This window comes from Orcinus orca, chromosome 15 (genome assembly GCF_937001465.1).
Source record: "Orcinus orca chromosome 15, mOrcOrc1.1, whole genome shotgun sequence".
Lineage (NCBI taxonomy): Eukaryota > Metazoa > Chordata > Mammalia > Artiodactyla > Delphinidae > Orcinus > Orcinus orca.
Window position 1 is genome coordinate 23701152 of NC_064573.1, and position 20355 is coordinate 23721506.

General features: G+C 39.6%; 1 protein-coding gene across 4 annotated transcripts in view; it reads left to right on the plus strand.

Annotated features, from left to right (window-relative positions):
• Nucleotides 1-7350, plus strand: part of MYO5B (myosin VB) — a 387779-nt gene extending 380429 nt beyond the window's left edge. For all 4 annotated transcript variants that reach the window (XM_033421389.2, XM_033421388.2, XM_049697846.1 and 1 more), the window contains 3 exons: nucleotides 226-400; nucleotides 1789-1869; nucleotides 6993-7350. In XM_033421389.2, coding sequence (XP_033277280.1) covers nucleotides 226-400; nucleotides 1789-1869; nucleotides 6993-7145 — 409 coding nt within the window. In that variant the 3' untranslated portion in view covers nucleotides 7146-7350. The remainder of the gene's footprint in view (nucleotides 1-225; nucleotides 401-1788; nucleotides 1870-6992) is intronic.
• The last annotated feature ends 13005 nt before the right edge of the window (nucleotides 7351-20355 follow it).

Consider the following 20355-nt stretch of genomic DNA (forward strand, 5'->3'; position numbering starts at 1 on the left):
ACACTTTAGGTACTTCATCTTGGCTTGATTTTAAGCACCCACTCATTTTCACAAAAAGTTATTGAGTGCCAGGTACTTTTCATGCTTTTGCCCATGTGGGACAATTAAGATGAGGAGAATGATAACACTAATGGCAGCTGGCCTGCAAAATAAACACAAGAGGTGAGCTCTTCCCAGTGAAGTAGGAGGCCAGGTTTAACAGAGCTCACTTTTCCTGTGTCTAAGGTACAATATAAGTCAGCTGGAGGAGTGGCTTCGGGGAAGAAACCTGCACCAGAGGGAAGTTGCTGAGACCATGGAACCTCTGATCCAAGCAGCCCAGCTCCTGCAGTTAAAGAAGAAGAGCCCCGAAGATGCGGAGGCCATCTGTTCGCTGTGCACCGCCCTCAGCACCCAGCAGGTGTGGTCACTGTCAGCCGAGGGCCTCAGAGCAAGCCCAGCTTCCATTTCAAGTCTGTTCCTGCCGGTGGTTGTTTCTTAGTGTGGCACTCCTGGCCCTTTCTGCTCCCAATGATACAGTCCTGAAGGTCCAGAGGATGGGATGTTCCTGGATGAACCAAAGGCTACTTCGGTCTGTGAAACAAGATGACACGGTTTCCCAGTAACTCTCTGGTGTCTCTTGCTTACGTAGAAAGATAAGGTAGTCAACCCACAAAACGTCAAGCTTAGGCACACACTTTTTTAAACGCTTACAGTGAATTCTGGAATGTCTCTCACCTAGAAACTTAAGCATCCGGCATTTGGCATTAAATTGTTTTCTTTACAGCTATGATTCCATTATGGTCCTGTTTTCACTTAGCATCCATTTACATTATTTTAAATACAGTCAGTGAGAATCTAGCTAGAGGCATTTAAATGTTCCTTTCCTTTTCCCCTCAAAATTGTATTTGTACTAGGACTCGGTTGCAGAGATATTACCAGTCTGTAAAAAGATAAATCTTGTCCACACACAGGTGACCTTGCCCTCCGTCATGAATGTGCCTGTTTAGAAATGGGCCCTCCACAAGGTGGTAGTGCAGAATGAGACCAGCATGAGGAAATCAGATTTTCCAAATTAAATCATGCACCTTCTCCCTGCCCAGCACCTAAAGAACAGCAAAATCCAAACTCAGCATTGCAAAGTAAACATACATTTCCTTACCTCCTCCACTAACGACTAAGAGATGAGATCCCAAACTCTGAGGAAAACTGCTTCCTTCTACAACTGTACTGAAAGTTTTGAAACTTTTAAAAATGTTGCTTTCACAAGTTTACTCCTAGACTGCAACTGGCATCGCTCTGCCCCTGGGCTGGCTACTTCCCCCAGACAGTTGGTAGCAGACAAAGGATTAGCTTCCACTTAGACAGGAGTAAAATCTGTTCCTTCGTAAGTGATTTTGGGGGTGGGGGGAGGTAGGAAGGCTTTGTTAAGACCTTTGTTATATAAGGTAAGATACCCAGGACTCTTTTAATGAAACCTTTAAATTACTCGTGGATAAGAGGCTGAGTGCTTCAGGCAGCAGTTCCCTAAAATCCTCATTACTTTATAAGCCATGGAGCGTAGAGGGCGGGGTGGGCAGGTATACGGGAGAGAGGAATGGGGTAAGAGAGCTCAGATCTTCCAGGCAGAGCTTCCGGACTCTAGTTTACTACATGTAGGCCCCTAAACATCAGGCCAGCTGTATCTGAACTGTGGATCTTGCCTAAAGAGAAGTGTCCTCCTGTGCCAACGTCATATGTTCTTTAAAATTCAAAAGTTGTCTTATGTTCACTTAGCTCTGGGCTAAACTTCTGTTTTTATTCCAACAGATTGTCAAAATTTTGAACCTTTATACTCCCCTGAATGAATTTGAAGAACGGGTAACAGTGGCCTTTATACGAACAATCCAGGTGAGTTTTAAAATATTAATTTTATAAAGTCCTAGTGTACAACAAATAAAAGAATTGGTAGTTTAGATTTTAACCTTGCTTCTCTTTATTAATGAAATAACGTTACATTCTAGAAGACCTTACGTTTTTAGGTGTTCTCTTTAGGTAAATATGAGCCACACCACCCATGAATTACTTATCATATACGCACAGAAGACTGAACGTCAATCATCTCTGCCTCTCAGATCTTAGACATTGTCTAAGTAGTTCATTTGCCACTAGCATGTTACTAAACTATAGCACAAAATGAAATTAACAAAGTAAGAGGAATATCAACCCTACCCACAAATGGAACTAAGAAATACTCTTTTCAGAAAACAACTTGAGCTCTTAAATCTTGACTCTTAAGGCTTACAATATTTGCCCTTAGGAATATGCTTGAAAGAAAACATTTCCGGGAAATGATTATTTAAATCTGTCTTAAGAGTATGGGAATTTTTACATAAAGATGAGCTGCCTGGGCTTCCCTGGTGTCACAGTGGTTGAGAATCTGCCTGCCAATGCAGGGGACACGGGTTCAAGCCCTGGTCTGGGAAGATCCCACATGCCGTGGAGCAACTAAGTCCGTGAGCCACAACTACTGAGCCTGCGCGTCTGGAGCCTGTGCTCCGCAACAAGAGAGGCCGCGATAGTGAGAGGCCCACGCGCCGCGATGAAGAGTGGCCCCCACTTGCCACAATTAGAGAAAGCCCTCGCACAGAAACGAAGACCCAGCAGAGCCAAAAATAAATAAATAAATAAATAAGAAGACCCCAAGATCACTATTTCAAAAAGAAAAAAAGATGAGCTGCCTAAGCTGAGCCCTAGGTGACCTGGGCTGAGTGCCTAACCTTTGTGGGCGCTGTAGCGGACAGCATGTAAATGATGAGTCACATCAAGATTACTCAAAACACGAGGAGCATTTCTCCCATTAGTATATGTGGGTAACATTTTGAGGAGACCTAATACTTTCTCAAACTTTTAAACAACCTCTTTAGCCTGTGAAGTAATTGTCAATATGAAACAAGGATAAAATGAAATGGGGAAAAGTAATCAGAGGAAGAGGCAGGAAAAGAATAAATTAACTTGAGCGTCATGTATAAGTAGAGAATAGAGGCTGAAGATCAAGGGAGGGTGTTCTCTTAAAGGCAGTGGGGGAAATGCAGTGGTTTATTAAAGACTGGGATCACAGAGAAGCAGGCGGAGAGTCACCAACACAGATATTGTATAGTCAGCTGCTGAAAAGACTGATGACAGAAGCCATTGAGTTCTCTGACCCGCTACTGTTTTTATGGAGAGTTGAGAATTTACACAGAGCAAAGTGCAGATTTAGAAAGTCTTTTCTGTCTTTAAATACCTGAAACATACATTAGAGGGAGAGCTGTAACTGCTTATAAATTGGCACTGTTTACAGAAGAGTTCAGGCCAAAGGTCAAAGAATATGAGCCAAGTCAGACTTGGGTTTGAATTAAGGAAGTAGGAAAAAGACAATGGAAGTTGGTCAGATATTCTCTGGAGACATGTACAGTCAGATTCTGAGTCTTCCTTAGCAGTCAATTCCCATGTCCAGCAATTCTTTCAAAAAATGGTTTTTGGGTTTTGTTTTGTTTTTCTTGCTAGAGTTTTATGTTCTGTTTCTCCCTAGACAGTGCTCAGAGGAAAGGCTCGGACAATCCATGCCATCCTCCTGTACTTGAACCTTATGTAGGATAAATACAAGTTGCTTATTAAAGCAAACCATTTACTTGGGTGGTGAGGACAGAATATGCTGACCTATAAGAATGTAAATTTAAGGGGATTGTTAAACACACCAAAGGATTCCCACCAGCAATGCATGAGGTATATACATACACAGGAATATCAGTCTTGTATTTTTGTATGTTGAACCACCCTTGCATTCTGGGGATAACTCCAAATTGGTCATGTATATGTTTGTTAAGTCTAACTGGTTTATAGTGGTGTTCTTTGGCCTCTGTTTGCTGTTGATTTTCCATATGGTTGTTCTATCCATTATTGAAAATGGGGTATTGAAGTGTCCAACTATTATTATAGAACTCTTTCTCCCTTTAATTCTGTCCATTCTTGTTTCATGTATTTTGAGCTCTGTTGCTAGGTGCATGTATATTTGTAACTCTTATATATTCTGGATAGATTGAGCCTTTTACAGATATATAATGTCCTCCTTTGTCTTTTGTAAACTTTTTTTATTTAAAGTATATTTTGTATGACAATAATATAGCCATTTCAGCTCTTTTCTGATTATTTGGAATGTCTTTTATCAAACTTTTACTTTCAAACTTTTTGTGTGTCTAAACTGTCTCTTGTAGATAGCATGTAGATGGATCATGTTTTTTCAATCCATTCTGCCAATCTCTGCCTTTTAATTGCCTTTAAATTTACATTTAAAGTATTACTGATAAAGGATTTACTTCTGCCATTTAGCTACTTGTTTCCTGGATGTCTTAATATGTTTTGTGTTTTTCAATTCTTCCATCACTGCCTTTTTGTGTGTTTATTTCTTGTAGCGAGTGTATCATTTTGATTCCCTACTTTCCTTTTCTGTATATTTTTCAGTTATTTTCTTAGTGGTTACTGTGGTGATCACTATTCACATCTTCAACTTATAACGACCTAGTTTAAATAATACCAACTTAGTGTCAATAGTACACAAATACTCTGCTGCTATACATCTCCATCCCTCTGCCTTTATATTGTTATTGTCACAGATCACATCTGTTATACATGTGTACCCATTAACAGAGATTTATAATTATTTTCTGCATTTGTATAAATCATACAAGAAAAGGTGCTACAAACCAAAAGTATAATGCTGGCTTTTACATTTACCTATGTTGTTAGCTTTACCAGTGTTCTTTATTTCTTCTTATGGCTTGATTTCTTATGGCTTTGAGCTACTGTCTAATGTCCTTTCATTTCAGCCTAAGGACTTTCTTTAGTTACTGGTAACCAGATCCTTCTGCTTTTGTTTATCTGGAAATGACTTAGTTGTCCCTCAGTACCTGTGGGGGATTGGTTCTAGAACCTCCATGGGTACCAAAACCTGTGGATGCTCAAGTCATTTATATAAAATGACATAGTATTTGCATGTAAGCTATGCACATCCTCTGTACACTTTAAATCATCTCTAGCTTACTTATAGTACCGAATACAGTGTAAATGCTATGTAAATAGTTGCCAGCATGTATCAAATCCAAGTTTTACTTTTGGGAACTTTCTGCAATTTTTAAAAAATTAATTAATTTATTTATTATTTTTGCTGTGTTGGGTCTTCGTTTCTGTGCGAGGGCTTTCTCTAGTTGTGGTGAGCAGGGGCCACGGTGTGCGGGCCCTCTCACTGTCACGGCCTCTCGTTGCGGAGCACAGGCTCCAGACACACAGGCTCAGTAGTGGTGGCCCACGGGCCTAGTTGCTCCGCGGCATGTGGGATCTTCCCAGACCAGGGCTTGAACCCGTGTACCCTCCATTGGCAGGCAGATTCTCAACCACTGTGCCACCAGGGAAGCCCTGCAATTTTTAAAAATATTTTTGATCCATGGTTGGTTGAATCTACAGATGCAGAACCCATGGATACAGAGGGCTGACTGTAATTCTTCAATCTTGAAAGATAGTTTTGCCAGATATAGAATTCTTGGTTGACAGAAAGAAGAAATTTCAGGACTTCAAATATATCACCCCTGCCTTCTGGCTTCCATGGTTTCTGATAAGAAACCCACTTTTACTCTTATTGAGGATACCTTGTTATGTGATAAGTCACTTCTCTCTTGCTGCTCTCAGGATTCTTTCTTTGTCATTGGGGTTTGAAATTTTGACTATAATGTGTCTCAGTGTGAATCTCTTTGAGCTTTTTCTGCTTAGAGTTTGTTGAGCTTCTTGGAGAGATATATAGAGAAAAATATATCTTTCGTCAGATTTTGGAATCCAGCCACTATTTCTTCCAGTAGTTTGCTGTCCCTTTCTTTCTGGGACTCTTATGATGTATATGTTGGTACACTTTATGGTGTCCCACAGGTCCCTCAGGCTCTGTTCACTTTTATTCACCCTTTTTTCTGTCCACTCCTCAAACTGAAGAATTTCAGTTGCTTTATCTTCTGTTTCACTGGTCATTTCTTCTGCCTGCTCAAGTCTGCTGTTAGACCCCTTTAGTGAACTAAATGAAAATTTTCATTTTAGTTATTATACTTTTCCTATATCTGCCTCCAAATAAAGGGAAAAGGAGATGGGCTCTATCCCTTTAAATCTTCCAATTGATGCTGCTGGAGGGAGCCACTGCATCCCAAGAGAGCCAAAATCAAGGCAGGCATCTGTGCCAGTCCTTCAGGGAACTGCCAGACCACCAAAGTGCACAACCCCAGATTTTTGAAAGACAAGATCTCACTGCCTACCCTGGCACCAGCCAGCTGCTCCAGGACTGTGGGTTACTATCCCTACAGCTGCAGTGGGGCTGGAGAATGGGGGATGGTAGCTGATGCACACTGATCTCTTAGCAAAGATGAGCAGGCTCTCCCTTCATCAGGCACTCTCCTGGTTGTTGTAAGTGTCCAACCAGGTTACAGAGTTACAAGATAGTTGATGCCAGTTGCTTTTTTCTAGCTCAGTGGTTGCTTCAGTGGAGGGACTGACCCCTGGAGGTTCCTGCTCTGTCATTTTGTGTGATGTCAGTCTCCCCATTCCTTTTTACAGATGAGGAAACTGAGGCAGAGAGAGGTTCAGGTACTCACCCAGGGTGGTGCCAGGATTAGAGCTCAGGTTATCTGCCTCCAGAGCCCATGGCCTTAACCACTTCACCATACTGCCTCACCATATGATTTGCACCTGAACTATATTTTTCTATTCTCCCTTAGATGGAAAATTTTTAAAGAATGCTAGAATTGGGAGAGGAGTTAAAGTCATATGATCTCCAACAAGCCTAAACCAGATCTTCACTCCTTGCTAAATACCTCAGGGAGAGGGAGACCACATTCTCCTGAAGTCCTACCCAGTTATCATAACATAAATATTCCTGTGATTCATTTTTGTGAGTTCACCAAAACTGGCTATTTTTAGGCATAGGAAATATTTTACGTCATCTTAATTCTTCCCCACAGGCACAACTGCAAGAGCGGAATGACCCTCAGCACCTGCTGTTAGACTTCAAGCACATGTTTCCCGTTTTGTTCCCATTTAATCCATCTTCTCTGACCATGGACTCAATCCACATTCCAGCGTGTCTCAATCTGGAGTTCCTCAATGAAGTCTGAAAACGCATGTGCCAAAGCTCGACTGCCAGTGAGAGCAAGAAGGAAGTATACAGTACAGTAAAGTGAATTTAAGGATCTGTTAAATCTATAAAAGTAGATCAGAGGTTGAGAACCTGTGCAGAGTGAACTATATATACAGAATAAGACACATCTGTTATTTTATTTTGTACCTACTGCTCAGAATAAAAACACTTGAAATATGGAAGATTTTTTTAAAGTATGATTTCGGTCTAAACAAATATACATCATGATCTACAGCCACCAAGCAGTCCCCATGGGCCATATAAAAGATGCCAGTCTATAAAATGGAAACTGCCTAGTTTTGATCTTTGCACATAGCTGGAGAATGCCCAAAGTAAAATGATATAAAACATATGTAAGTCACATAAACTACCTTCAGAGGACTTTTAACAAATAATGGTACTAATAACCATGACATAGTGAGTGACATTTCACCCCGTCAACAAACCGTAGGTGTGGATGGGTTTATGGGGAGATGTTTTGAGGACAAATATACAGACCTGGGCCTTCTGAGAAGTTTCCCAAAGATATTTTTTAATGCCTGGTGATGCAGAGACAATGGTGTAATTGACCTCCAGACTAAACAGTTTGATTATTGGTTTCTGAAATAAAATTAGAAGACTCAGTCCCTAACGTACTCAAACCCACTTGTGTAGTCATGAATTTACGGAAGAATTATGCTAAAAATGCTGCAGTCCCACACGAAAAATGTGAGCAAACAGAAAGATATTCTTTACGTTTCCGATGCTAATCCATGCACTTCCTGAGTCAACAAAACTTTCACAAAAGTCTGCGTAAGCTAAATGTTAGAAAAGAATAACAAGCCTTATTTACAGATAAAAACCAAACAAGTCAGGATAAAAGCCTTTAATCCCTTATTGCCATTATACCTCCAAAAAGAACATTACATAATGCGCTAGTAATTCCAGATAACTAATAGAGTAAGGAAAACAAACTTCATCTTGAGGATCAGACTATTTGAAAAGCCTTTTTTAAAAATCAGTTCAGGTATTATTAAATTATTATCCAAAACTTTTGGGTGTTTGTGGGTGTGTGTGTTCTTTTTAAAGGGAGAGAAGCTTATGTCAACTTTCCCTTTTCAGGTTATTTTCAACACTTTTCAAATTTACCACAAAAAACTGTAAATATCTCTGCTTTGAAATAAGGGTTTAAAGAACTTTCAATGATAATATTACAATGAATTTTACAATGAATTGTAAAGAATAAAGAATATTCAATGGGTTTATGGGGAGTTTTAAAGAATATTCAATGATAATATTACAATGAATTTATTTGTTTGCTACTTTTATAATTTTTTGTCTCTTCTAAAGCAAGCATTCAATTAGAAAATCCTACATGTTGTTTACAGTCTTCTACTATTTTTTTCATATTTCTGGTAGATAATAGTATGCTGCTCCCATGACAGGAACAGATGGTGTTTGCAAATCATAGAAGAGCCTCTATGTTGCATCAAGAAGAAAAAATTTCTCCACAGAGTACAAGTAGAGCCCCCACACCCCGCCACCTTCTCTTACTCAGCCTCTCAGCTTAAAAGGCTCTTGGAAACACAACACACTCCGAGCCCTAAACAATCCTGTGCGCGGAGCTCTCCTCGCCCGCTGGGCAGGACGAGGCACAGCCCCCAGGCGAAGACCGCTGCCCAGCACGTCCCAACCCGAGTCGGCGGCATGATCCCCTCGACCTCCACGTTGCACGTCCCGGCTTCTCTTAGGTGTCCACGCAGAGCTGTGCCTTTCCCTTCCTTCCCAGCTAGAGTTACATGATATGACATCCCTGACCACACCCTTCAACAACCCACATGCTGACTAGCTTTGGAAGGCCAGTCTAAACCAGTTGAGTCCGTTGGCTGCCTCTTTTTAAAGTTGTTTATTATGTGTAACTTGCTTTTTACTGCACTTTATAGTTTAAAACTTGGCTTCATGTAAGGCCTGTTCTTAATCTTCGAGAACCAAAAATGCCTTGTTAGAGTGCTAAGGAGTGTAAAAAGCAGTGATTCCATAAATGCAACGGCTTCCTGTCCTACGTGCTGTCTTACACCCTCATTCTCTCCATCCCTCTGGGTTACTCCCTCTGCTGTCACTGGTTAATCACTGGGTGCCAAGGACTCACTGAATAAAAGCTTGGCACGTAGAATAAATGGGGTGGGGGAACCTCGTGAATAGTCCTCTACTTAGCCTAAGAAATGCAGGTTTAGTTCTCCTCTTCCGAAGGTAAAGGTATTTCACTGGAGCTGTACTTAATCTATATATACTTAAAAAACAAGTACTCTTTTATAGACACCAGGAATAAAGGAATACAGTAATCAGTTACTTAATGTTTAGATCTGCCCTATTTAATGTAACACTTGGCAACTAGAAGAAGCATCTTTAATATGTTAGCATTTATCTTCTTTGCATTTTTTTAAAAGTCAGTTCAATTCATTTTCCAACTTCATGAAATCAATAATGACTTAATTTAAATAACTTAATTCAACGTAAAGTTTTGAATTCTAAACCAAATATCTGTCTTTATATTTTAATATTTTAAATTTAGTTGTCACTTTTCTCACTATGTGCCTTTAGCAGTTACTAAGGTAACTGACATCAATTCTCTGAAATAAGTGTTTCTGTGGGAAGAATTTTCATGTTCAGCATAACGTCCTGGTGGTGTTTTGATCTGTCTTTTGAAACATGAGAAGCATTTTAAAGATTACTTAAGAATCAAATACTTAGATTAAACAATTTGTATTTTAAGTATTATATGGGACCCATCTGTCTACCTAGAGTAATGTGTGTTCGTTGCTGAGGCTGACAAGCATATCACCCACATGCATATCACCGACATTCTCCCTGTGCCATCACAGCTGCAGTTAGACTTATGGTACCCGGCAAGCAGATCAGACCCAAAGGAAAACAGGCTTTTCCCCCCTTTTTATGAAGCATATCAATACGACTTTCTTCCCTTTCCTGTACTAAATTTTAAAGCTTTTGTAAAAACAAAACAAAACAGACAAAACGAGGAACTTGGAAAACTTAAAAAAAATTAACACTGCTACCACCAGTTCATCAAATACTTACTTAGAGCTTCACTTAATGCATTAAGATTATAGTAACAAATACATTAGAATCCATTTCTTTTACCTACAGTAGATTTGTTTTCATTCATTCTGAGGCACCAAGGGCATCCTAGGTTGAAGCACTTGTATAATGCCCAATGACTAAACAGTTACTAAAGTATGACAGCATGGGGCAGGACACTGTAGATTCTCCTCATAGTAGATTTCTCTGCAGTTTCTCAAATTATTTGCTGCATGACCCAAACAGCCATAATTCACTTTTTGTACACATCGGTACCATAGAGAGTTGGGGAGTATAGAAAATTAGAGGTTGATGCCAATGCCACAGGACTTTTTCTTATTATAAAGGTCATTAGATAGATACTCAAGATTGTTTTTCCTAAAAAAATTTCTAATTTTAATAAAGGGGGTCAATCAAAAATGAATTTAAACTACTTTCTAAAGTGATACAGTATCAGAATAATCCAGATTTGACTATAACATTTTGCTCCCAACTGATGTTTGGATGAAGGGCTTCTTCACTGAAGGGGATCCCATCATATTCATGGGTGAATCTAACAATGGAGAAGAAATACTACTAATAAAAATATTTTTCCACTTTGACCAAATCTGTAAACTACACCTTTGTTTATAAAAATTGCTTGTATTAGTTACTGTAATATTCAGCTGTGAATAAAAATTTGTGGAAATAAATACTTTTGAAAAAAGTGGTGTGACAAATTTAAATGAAATTTAAAACTCTGTAACTACACATTGACTGAAAAGTTAATTTTTAATGCTTAAGAAACTATTCAGGGGCCTATATTCAAAGATGCTTCATGATCATTTAAACCAGGGTTTGGCAAACTACAGCCTGCAAGTTGGGGTAGAGAGAGACTTTCCCTATAAAATAAGACTTACTGAGCTACACAACTCAAACAAGGCAGTTTTGGTGTAGTGGATCAACGGAATAGGACAGAGAGCCCAGAGATAGACTCATATGTATAACTTTGTAAATGGTAGAGGTGGCATTACAAATCAGTGGGGAAAATATTTACAAGATCTGTATGGAGGATCTTATATATGAGTGAAAAACATTAACAGTAACATTTAAAAATTGGAGAAATATATTTCACAGATAAGAAGACTCCATACCACAGAAATGTCAGTTGTCCCCAAGTTGGTCCGTAGATTAAAATCCATCTCACTACAGGTTTTTTTCGTGAAAATTGACAAGCTAATTCTAAAATTTATATGGAAGAGCAGAGGCCCAAGGATAAGGAAGAGGCTCCTCAAGACAAAGCGGGGAAGCTTTCCCTAGTACGTACCAAGACTTCCTATAAAACTTCAGTAATTCAGATGAGTGAAACTGGCACAGAGATAGAAAATTTGACCATTGGAGCAGAACAGACAGCCTAGAAACTGAACATTTGTATGGAAACGTTGGTAGACTGTTTATTACCTAGAGGAGCACACACAAAAATCACCTGGAAATCTTTTTAAGAACTCACATAACCAACCTCACCCAAATGTACAGGATAAGACATCTCCAGGGAAGGTGCCCTTAAACACCCATCATTAGGGAACCCTATTGAAATAGTTCATGATACAGAAATGTGTTCACAACATACTGATCAGCTGAAAAGTTACCTCTGGAACCCAACTTCCAACTTAAGGATGGACAAACTTCTGGGTGGCTGGTGGAAGAATAACCTCTCTTCAGGAAAGCCTCCACCTCATTCCCAGAGAGGTGAGCGCCTATCTTCAGGACCTCAGCAGGAAAACTGTGTGCCAAGAGCCAAATTTCAGACAGCATACACTTATGTAGTAACAGTAGAGAAAGAACAAAGCAGCCGACATCTGGGTCCTGGTCTGACACTTAGAGGTAGGTCTGGGTGGTGGGAGAAGATGGCCTGGTGCTCCCAGCTAGGCCCCGGTGATCTCCTTCTGCACACAATCTTACAAAACCACATCAGACAAGCTCACTCTGACTAATGAAGGGAGACAACACAAGACTACGTCACAGTTTTGTCTAAACACAAACACAAGATCTCTGTGCAAACCACACGATACCAAACACCCCTCTCCTGGCTAATGGGTGACTGCAGCTTCTTCACCAGCTGCAGCTTTAGTCTAGCTCTCATCTTCCCTCCTTCTAGATAGGATCATGCTGAAATAGCTAATCAAAGACTTGACCCTACTTCTGAACAGCACCCAATCGAGTGAACCTCTGCATCGCTGGACTCCCCAAATCACCTAACCAAAGCCCAACGTCCAACACCCTCTCACTGAGCTGCCCCTCACTTCCCTAAGGTGTGCCCGTGATGTGCAGACTTCCTGTTGCAACAGCGTTAAACCCAGCCTGTTCACAGGTGTGTGCCAGGAGGCGTTTGGCTCAAGGGCATCAACACAGTGTTGTCCCCTTCCACCAATATTAGCATTTTGCAGGGTAAACTTAGAACCAAGGAGGTACTGTTACTGAACCAAACTTGGGTCCACTCGCTTGCACACAGTAAAGCCAATCTACCAACATGGGGCCGTGGAGAAGGAAAGTGCAGTGTACTGCAGGGCTAAGCAAGGAGTATGGGTGGCTAATGCTCAAAAAACCTGAACTCCAGATGGATTTCAGGGAAAGGCTTTGAAAGACAGGGTGAGGCAGAGGGTCTCAGGGTACCTGATCCGCTCCTAGACATTCTTCTGACTGGTTGGTGGTGAGGTAATCAGGAGTCAACATCACCAACCTTCTGGTTCCAGCTGGTCTGGGGTCTATGTGCTTGTGGCAGCACGAAGTTAACTTCTCCCACCTGGTGGCAGTTTCAGTATCTGCAAAACAGCTCAAAGGACTTGGCTCAGAATATTATCTATATCCCTTGAGGAGGAACTAAAGGTCCTTGACTTTGTTTAATGGCTAAACTGTTATTATTTTTGTCTTGACTGTTTTCTTTTGTTTCTGCATTTTCTCATTCTCTGATTAAGTTTGCTCTTTGGAACTCAGGGAAGGCCTAGGCGGTTAAAGTTTTTCTACCGACAAGAGGCAGGTGGAGGACGTGGGGGTGGGGGTAGGGGGCGGGCCTGTCCAGGGAAGGACCAATAGGGGCCTGCATGGTTACACCTCAGGTTATACAGGTTATGGCAGGTACCTTGGAGATACTGCCAGTTTGGTTGCAGACCACTGCAATAAAGTGAATATCACAATAAAGTGAGTAACATGAATTTGTTGGTTTCCCAGTGCATATAAAAGTTATGTTTCCACTATACTGAAGTATGCAATAGCATTATGTCTAAAAAAAATGTACATATCTTAATCTAAAAATACTTTATTGCTTAAAAATGCTAACCATCATCTGAACCTTCAAGTCTTAATCTTTTTGCTGGTGGAGGGTCTTGCCTCAATGTTGATGGCTACTGACTGATCAGCGTGGTAGTTGCTGAAAGTTGGGTGGCTGCAGCAATTCTGATTGACATGTACACACTAATATGTATAAAATAGAGAACTAATAAGAACGTGCTGTATAAAAATAAATAAATAAATAAAATTAAAGAAAAAAAAAGTCAGCAATGAAGTTGCCACATCTATTGACTCTTCCTTTCATGAACGATTTCTCGTAGCATGCAATGCTGTTTGATAGCATTTTACCCACAGTAGAACATCTTTCAAAATTAGAGTTAATCTTCTCAAATCACCATGTATGGCAGCTATAGCCTTACAAAATGTATGTCTTAAACAATAAGACTTGAAAGTCAAAATGACTCCCTGATCCATGGGCTGCACAATGGATGCTGTGTTAGCAGGCATGAAAACAACATAAATCTCATTGTACCTCTCCATCAGAACTCTTGGGTGACCAGGTGCTTTGACAATGAGCAGTCATATTTTGAAAGCAATCTTTTCTTCTGAGCAGGAAATCTCAACAATGGGCTTAAAATATTCAGAAAACCACGTGGTAAACAGATATGCTGTAATCCAGGCTTGTTGTGCCATTTATAGAGCACAGGCAAAGTAGATTTAGCATAATTCTTAAGGATCCTAAGATTTTCAGAAAGGTAAGTGAGGATTGGCTTCAACTTCAAGTCACCAGCTCCATTAGCCCCTAACAAGATAGTCAGCCTGTCCTTCGAAGCTTTGAAGTCAGGCATTGACTTCTCCTCTCTGGCTATGAAAGTCCTAGATGGCATCCTCTTCCAATAGACAGCTGTTTTCTCTGCATTGAAAATTTGTTGTTTAGTCTAACCACCCTCATTAATTATCTTAGCTAGATTCTGGATAACTTGCTTTAGCTACTACATCAGAACTTGCTGTTTCACCTTGCATTTTGATGCTATAGAGATGGCTTCTTTCCTTAAACCTCATGGACCAACCTCTGCTAGCTTCAAACTTTTCTTCTGCTGCTTCCTCACCTCTCTCAGCCTTCCCAGAACTGAAGAGAGTTAGGGCCTTGCTCTGGACCAGGGTTTGGCCTAAGGGAATGTTGTGACGGGCTTGATCTTCTATCCAGACCATGAAAACTTCTGTATCGGCGATAGGCTGTTTTGCTTTCTTATTATTGTGTGTTCACTGGAGTACCACTTTCAATTTCCTTCAAGAACTTTTCCTTTTCATTCACAACTTCGCTAAATGTTTGCAAAAGGCCTAGCTTTCAGCCTATCTTGGCTTTCCACATGCCTTCCTCACTAAGTTTCATCATTTCTAGCTTTTGATATAATGTGAGAGATGTGTGACTCTTCCTTTCACTTGAGCACTTAAGAGGCCACTGCAGGATTATGAGTTGGCCTAATTTCAATACTGTTGTGTCTCAGGGAATAGGGAGACCTGAGGACAGGGAAAGGACAGGGAAACAGCCAGCCAGTGGAGCAGTCAGAACACACACAAGATAATCGATTAAGTTTGCCATCTTATATGGGCACGGTTTGTGGCACCCCAAAACAATTACAGTAGTACCAGCAAAGATCACTGATCACAGATCACCGTAACAAATATAATAATTGTGAAAAAATTTGAAATATTGTAAGAATTGCCAAAATGTGACGCAGAGACACAAAGTGAGCAAATGCTGTTGGAAAAATAGCACCAGTAGACTTGCTCCAAGCAGGGCTGCCACATACTCAGTGAAAAACAAACCAAAACAAAAAACAAAATGCAATAAAGTGAAGCAGAATAAAATGAGGTATGCCTGTATTACTAAATGAAATTCTAAGGCTTGGTAAGGATATAGACACTGCAAATAACCTTCAAACAGGTAGAGGAACAAAGACAAATACACTGGACCCTTGAATGGGGGGTAGGAGAGCCCACCCTCCATACAGTCAAAAGTCTCTATATAATTTATAGACAGCCCTCCACATGGGAGGTTCCAACCAACCTCTGCTCATGCAGTACAGTAGTATTTACTACTGAAAAAATTCTGCGTATAAATGAACCCGTGCAGCTCAAACTCATGCTGTTCAAGGGTCAACTGTATATATCCTTCACTTAGGTCTGTGACAACATCTTAAGCTATTTGGAACACACCTAGACCTGGGGTAAGCTTAAAATAAGTTCAGTAAATCAGTGTCTGTATTATTTTCTGTCTACATTTCATTTCTGATGTTCTTGTTTGGCAACTCGAACTTTCTGTAGAGTAGGTATTTGTTATAAGGACAAAACTACATCCAAGGTAATAACTTCTTCTTAATTAACAAAATTTGAAGTTATCACCAAAGCAGTTAGATTAACAATGAGCACATACATAACTTGCCCAACTACTCAAGATTAGCAAACTCACCTGTCTCATTTATTCAAAGTCAAGGCCCTCTGTATCCTTGGGCTCTGTGTCCATGGATGCAATCAACTGCAAATCAAAAATATTTGAAAAAAATTTTTTTCCAGAAAGTTCCAAAAGCAAAACTTGAATCTTCCATGCACCAGCAACTATTTACATAGAATTTACATTGTATAAGGTACTATAACTAATCCAGAGATTGCTTAAAGGAGAATGTGTGTAGGTTATATCCAAATACCATGTCATTTTAGATAAGGGACTTGATTTTGGTATCCTCCTGTAACCATTCCCTAAGATACAGAGGGAAAACTCTACACATTTGTTAACATTGTCCTAGCCCCTACCAACTCCACCAATTTTCCCAGTTTCTGTTACTGAAACTTCTAAAGCCATTGCTGCATAAGCTACCATTAATTTTGAGTATTATAGGAAGTTTAAGCACAGGAAAATTATCCACAAAATGTAGAAGATAGGGCTGAGGCTGGTTATTTCTGAAATCCTAATGAAATCTTAACATTAGAATTTACAGATTTACAATAGATTCATTGATTTCTAGTCTTAACGCTGATCTACTCCTCTTTTTTTTTTTCAAAAAAATAATTACAGAAAGAAATGATAACAGGGCATTTCTAAAAATACTGAGAGCTAAATGTCTTAGAACATTTACATCTCACGAGGGCCCATGTCTAGATTTTAAGAATTATAAAATAACTAATTTTGATATAGATATTTAGTGTTATACAATATATACTTGGTTATATATGGTTAAACATGAAAAGAACTAATTATAATTTATTTCCGGTAATTTTACATCTTTATTGAAAGATACTTTTCCTCCCAATTTCTATTTTGAAAAGTTAAATAACTACTGAAGAGTTGTCAAAATAGAGCAATGAACAACCGTATACTCTACCTTTAGGTTCCCTAATTGGTAATACTTTGCCGCATCTGCTATCTCTCTTTCTCTTCCACTGTATTTGTATGCATTTTTTGAGTTATTTGGTAATTAGTTGCAGCATCATGACTCTTCACCTCTAAATATTTCAGTGTGTACCTCCTAAGAACAAAGGACAATCTCTGCCATATCTACAATATAATTAACATAATCAGGAAAAGTAATGTCAATGCTACCGTCTCATGCAATTTATAGAAAGTTCCCCCAACTGTCCCAATTCTGATCTTTAGAGTTGTTGTTTTTAAATCCAGTTTCCAATTAAAGATCCTATGTTACATTCAAATGTCACATATCTCCTCTAATCTAATACTATGCCTGGCCTGTTTTGTTTTTCACAACATTGACATTTTTTTAAGAGTTCAGGTCAGTTATTTTGCAGAATGTCCCTCAATCTGGGTTTGTCTGATTGTTTCCTTATGATTAGATTCAAGTCAGACTTTTTTTGGAGAAATCCTACATAAGTGAGGTTGTGTCCTCAGTGTGGATACATGAGGGTGCATGATGTCAGTTTGTCCCATTACTGGTAATGTTAAGCTTGGTCACTTGGTCATGGTAATACAAGATTTCTCTAGTGTATGGATAACTTTTCCTCTTCATGATACTTTGAGATTACGTAAATATCTTTACATAGATTTACATGTTTTTTATATATGTAAAACTTTTACCCAATGGTTTTCAAAATCCATCCATTTTCATGACATTTTTAGTTACAAAAAACTTAGGAAATTTGGAAAGACTTGCTGCTGGTGATCTGTAAGGTATTGAGTGGGAAACCGTGATACTTAGAGTGATGGTATCTTAACTTTTCTTAATAAATATATGGGGGGCAAATTGAATAGAACCTGACTTTTTCTCTTATTGAAGAACGCTAATACCCTTATCAATAGTTCTACAGACCAGATGCAATTACTCTGCATTTGGACTATTAGAAAGTTTTAATGGAAAAACCCATAACTTTTAAAGATCTGTTTATTTCCTCCGCCACTGTATCTCACACTTACAGATAATTCACTGCACATGTTTTCTGATTTTTATTTTCTTCATTGCAAAACACACATTTGACTGGCTTAAGTTTACTGAGTGTCGGCTTGAGATAAAATGTGTTGGTTTTGGCTCACCTAATGAATTCCATTTTGGTTTCAATTTTATTATGTTATTAGCTTTCAAACATAAATCAAGTTCTAATGCTCTAATGGTACCAGCTCTGTACCATCCTTGGAAGGATTAAGAAAATAATCATTCAAATCATTTTCTGTAGGAGCCGTGGTTGAGAAAGGCTGAGCATCTAGTAGTGACACGTTGCCTCACTTCTCCACCTACCTGAAACCACACTTAACCTCATACCCCTAGATCTTTCCCCTGCCGAAAAAGCAAATAAATCTTCTAATCCAAGCCACCATATGCAAGTATGTTACTTTTACCAAGGTTTCAACTACTTTATTTCTTCCACCGAGGAAGATTAACTTAACATTCACCTCCTTTCCTGTTTTCTATAACATATACCTTAGTTAATGATACCTGTCTCTTTTTCTACCTCCGCTTCTACGTTCCACATGCCATAAGCCCTGGACAAACAACATGGGCCTTGGGCTTCTGAGAATCAAGAGTTCAAACCTATAATTCAGCAAATCTAGATTTGAGGCCTTGGCAAATTCTTTGGTTTCTCTGGGTCTAAGCTTCCTCATGTATAAAATGAGAAAGAAAAAACTCTTACCTATTTCATGGGGTTGCAGAATGTTCCTTAATTTGGATTTGTCTGTTATATGAATTGTATGTTATTCAGTTTTATATAAAAATTATCATATTGCCTGAGTATATGCATTATAAACAGCATACATAAGTGCCTGGTGCATGGTAGGCACACAGTGCTCATAGATGGTAGCTTTTATTTTTCTATGCTCTTTGCTCATCATCCAGAATATGAAGGTGAAAGAAAATCATCAGGTATGTGGGAAGTTTTGATTTATTCAAAGTCCAAATTCCACTGACTATATACACTTCTTGTGAAAAAGGAGCATACATATTTTTTAAAGTCAATGGCCTCAGAATTCATGTATTGAATTGACGACTGTCAATTTCCTGGATTTGCTCAAATCAAAGCAACAGAAGAAAGAAAAGGAATAAACCAGAGGGTCAAATTACAATAGATGGTGAGTAAAAGGGAACAGTGGATAACTGGGAGAACAAATGGGAAATGAAGGAATTTTCTGTAACGATGGACATGTTTTAAATTATATTTTGAAAGCTGAGAGTAGTTTGGGTTAAAAGAGTATATGCACTTGTGAAACTCATCCAATTTAAGATTTGTACATTTGACCCCATGGAGATTTTGCCTTAAAAGAACTGTAAACAAATACTGACCTCCTAACATGAGTCATAGTATTTCTGGGTGAAGTGTACTAAGATCTGCATTAAAAAAAAAAAAAAAAAAAAAAAAAAAAAGATGGTTTGATGGAAGAACAGATGGAGGGACGTGATACAGCAAATATGGCAAAATGTTAACAACTGTAGAATACAGGTGGTGAATATATGGGTGTTCACTGTAGAAGTCTTTCCACTTTCCTGTATGTTCAACAGTTTTCATAATAAAAACTTTGGACTATAAAACAAACAAATAGGGACTTCCCTGGTGGTGCAGTGGTTAAGAATCCGCCTGCCAATGCAGAGGACATGGGTTCGAGCCCTGGTCCGGGAAGATCCCACATGCTGCGAAGCAACTAAGCCCATGCACCACAACTACTGAGCCTGTGCTCTAGAGCCCGCAAGCCACAACTACTGAGCCCACGAACCACAACTACTGAGCCCGCACGCCACAACTACTGAAGCCCACGCTCCTAGAGCCAATGCTCCGCAACGAGAAGCCACCGCAGTGAGAAGCCCGCACACCGCGACGAAGCGTAGCCGCTGCTCGCCGCAACTAGAGAAAGCCTGCGCGCAGCAACGAAGACCCAACGCAGACAAAAATAAATTAATAAAATTAAACAAACAAACACAATGTGAGAGGGCCACAAAGGCATTTGAAAAACAGGATTCTAGGGCAGGCATTGCCTGACAGCTCACAGAACACCTCAGTGCCTCCCACCACCCCTTCCCAACCGTGTGGTCCCAGCGCAGGCTGGAAAAGAATTTCCAGACACAAGGCAGAATGTGAGGAAGATAGAGTTTATTAAAGAGAAGGGTCGCTGCAAGAACAGCTGGCCGACTTCCTGGTAGCCAGGGAAAGCCGACCCTGAGCGTGGGTTCCTTCTCTGGTTTGTTTGCTTGTTTGTTTTAACATCTTTATTGGAGTATAACTGCTTTACAATGGTGTGTTAGTTTCTGCTTAATAACAAAGTGAATCAGTTATACATACACATATACATATATCCCCATATCCCCTCCCTCTTGCGTCTCCGTCCCTCCCACCCTCCCTATCCCACC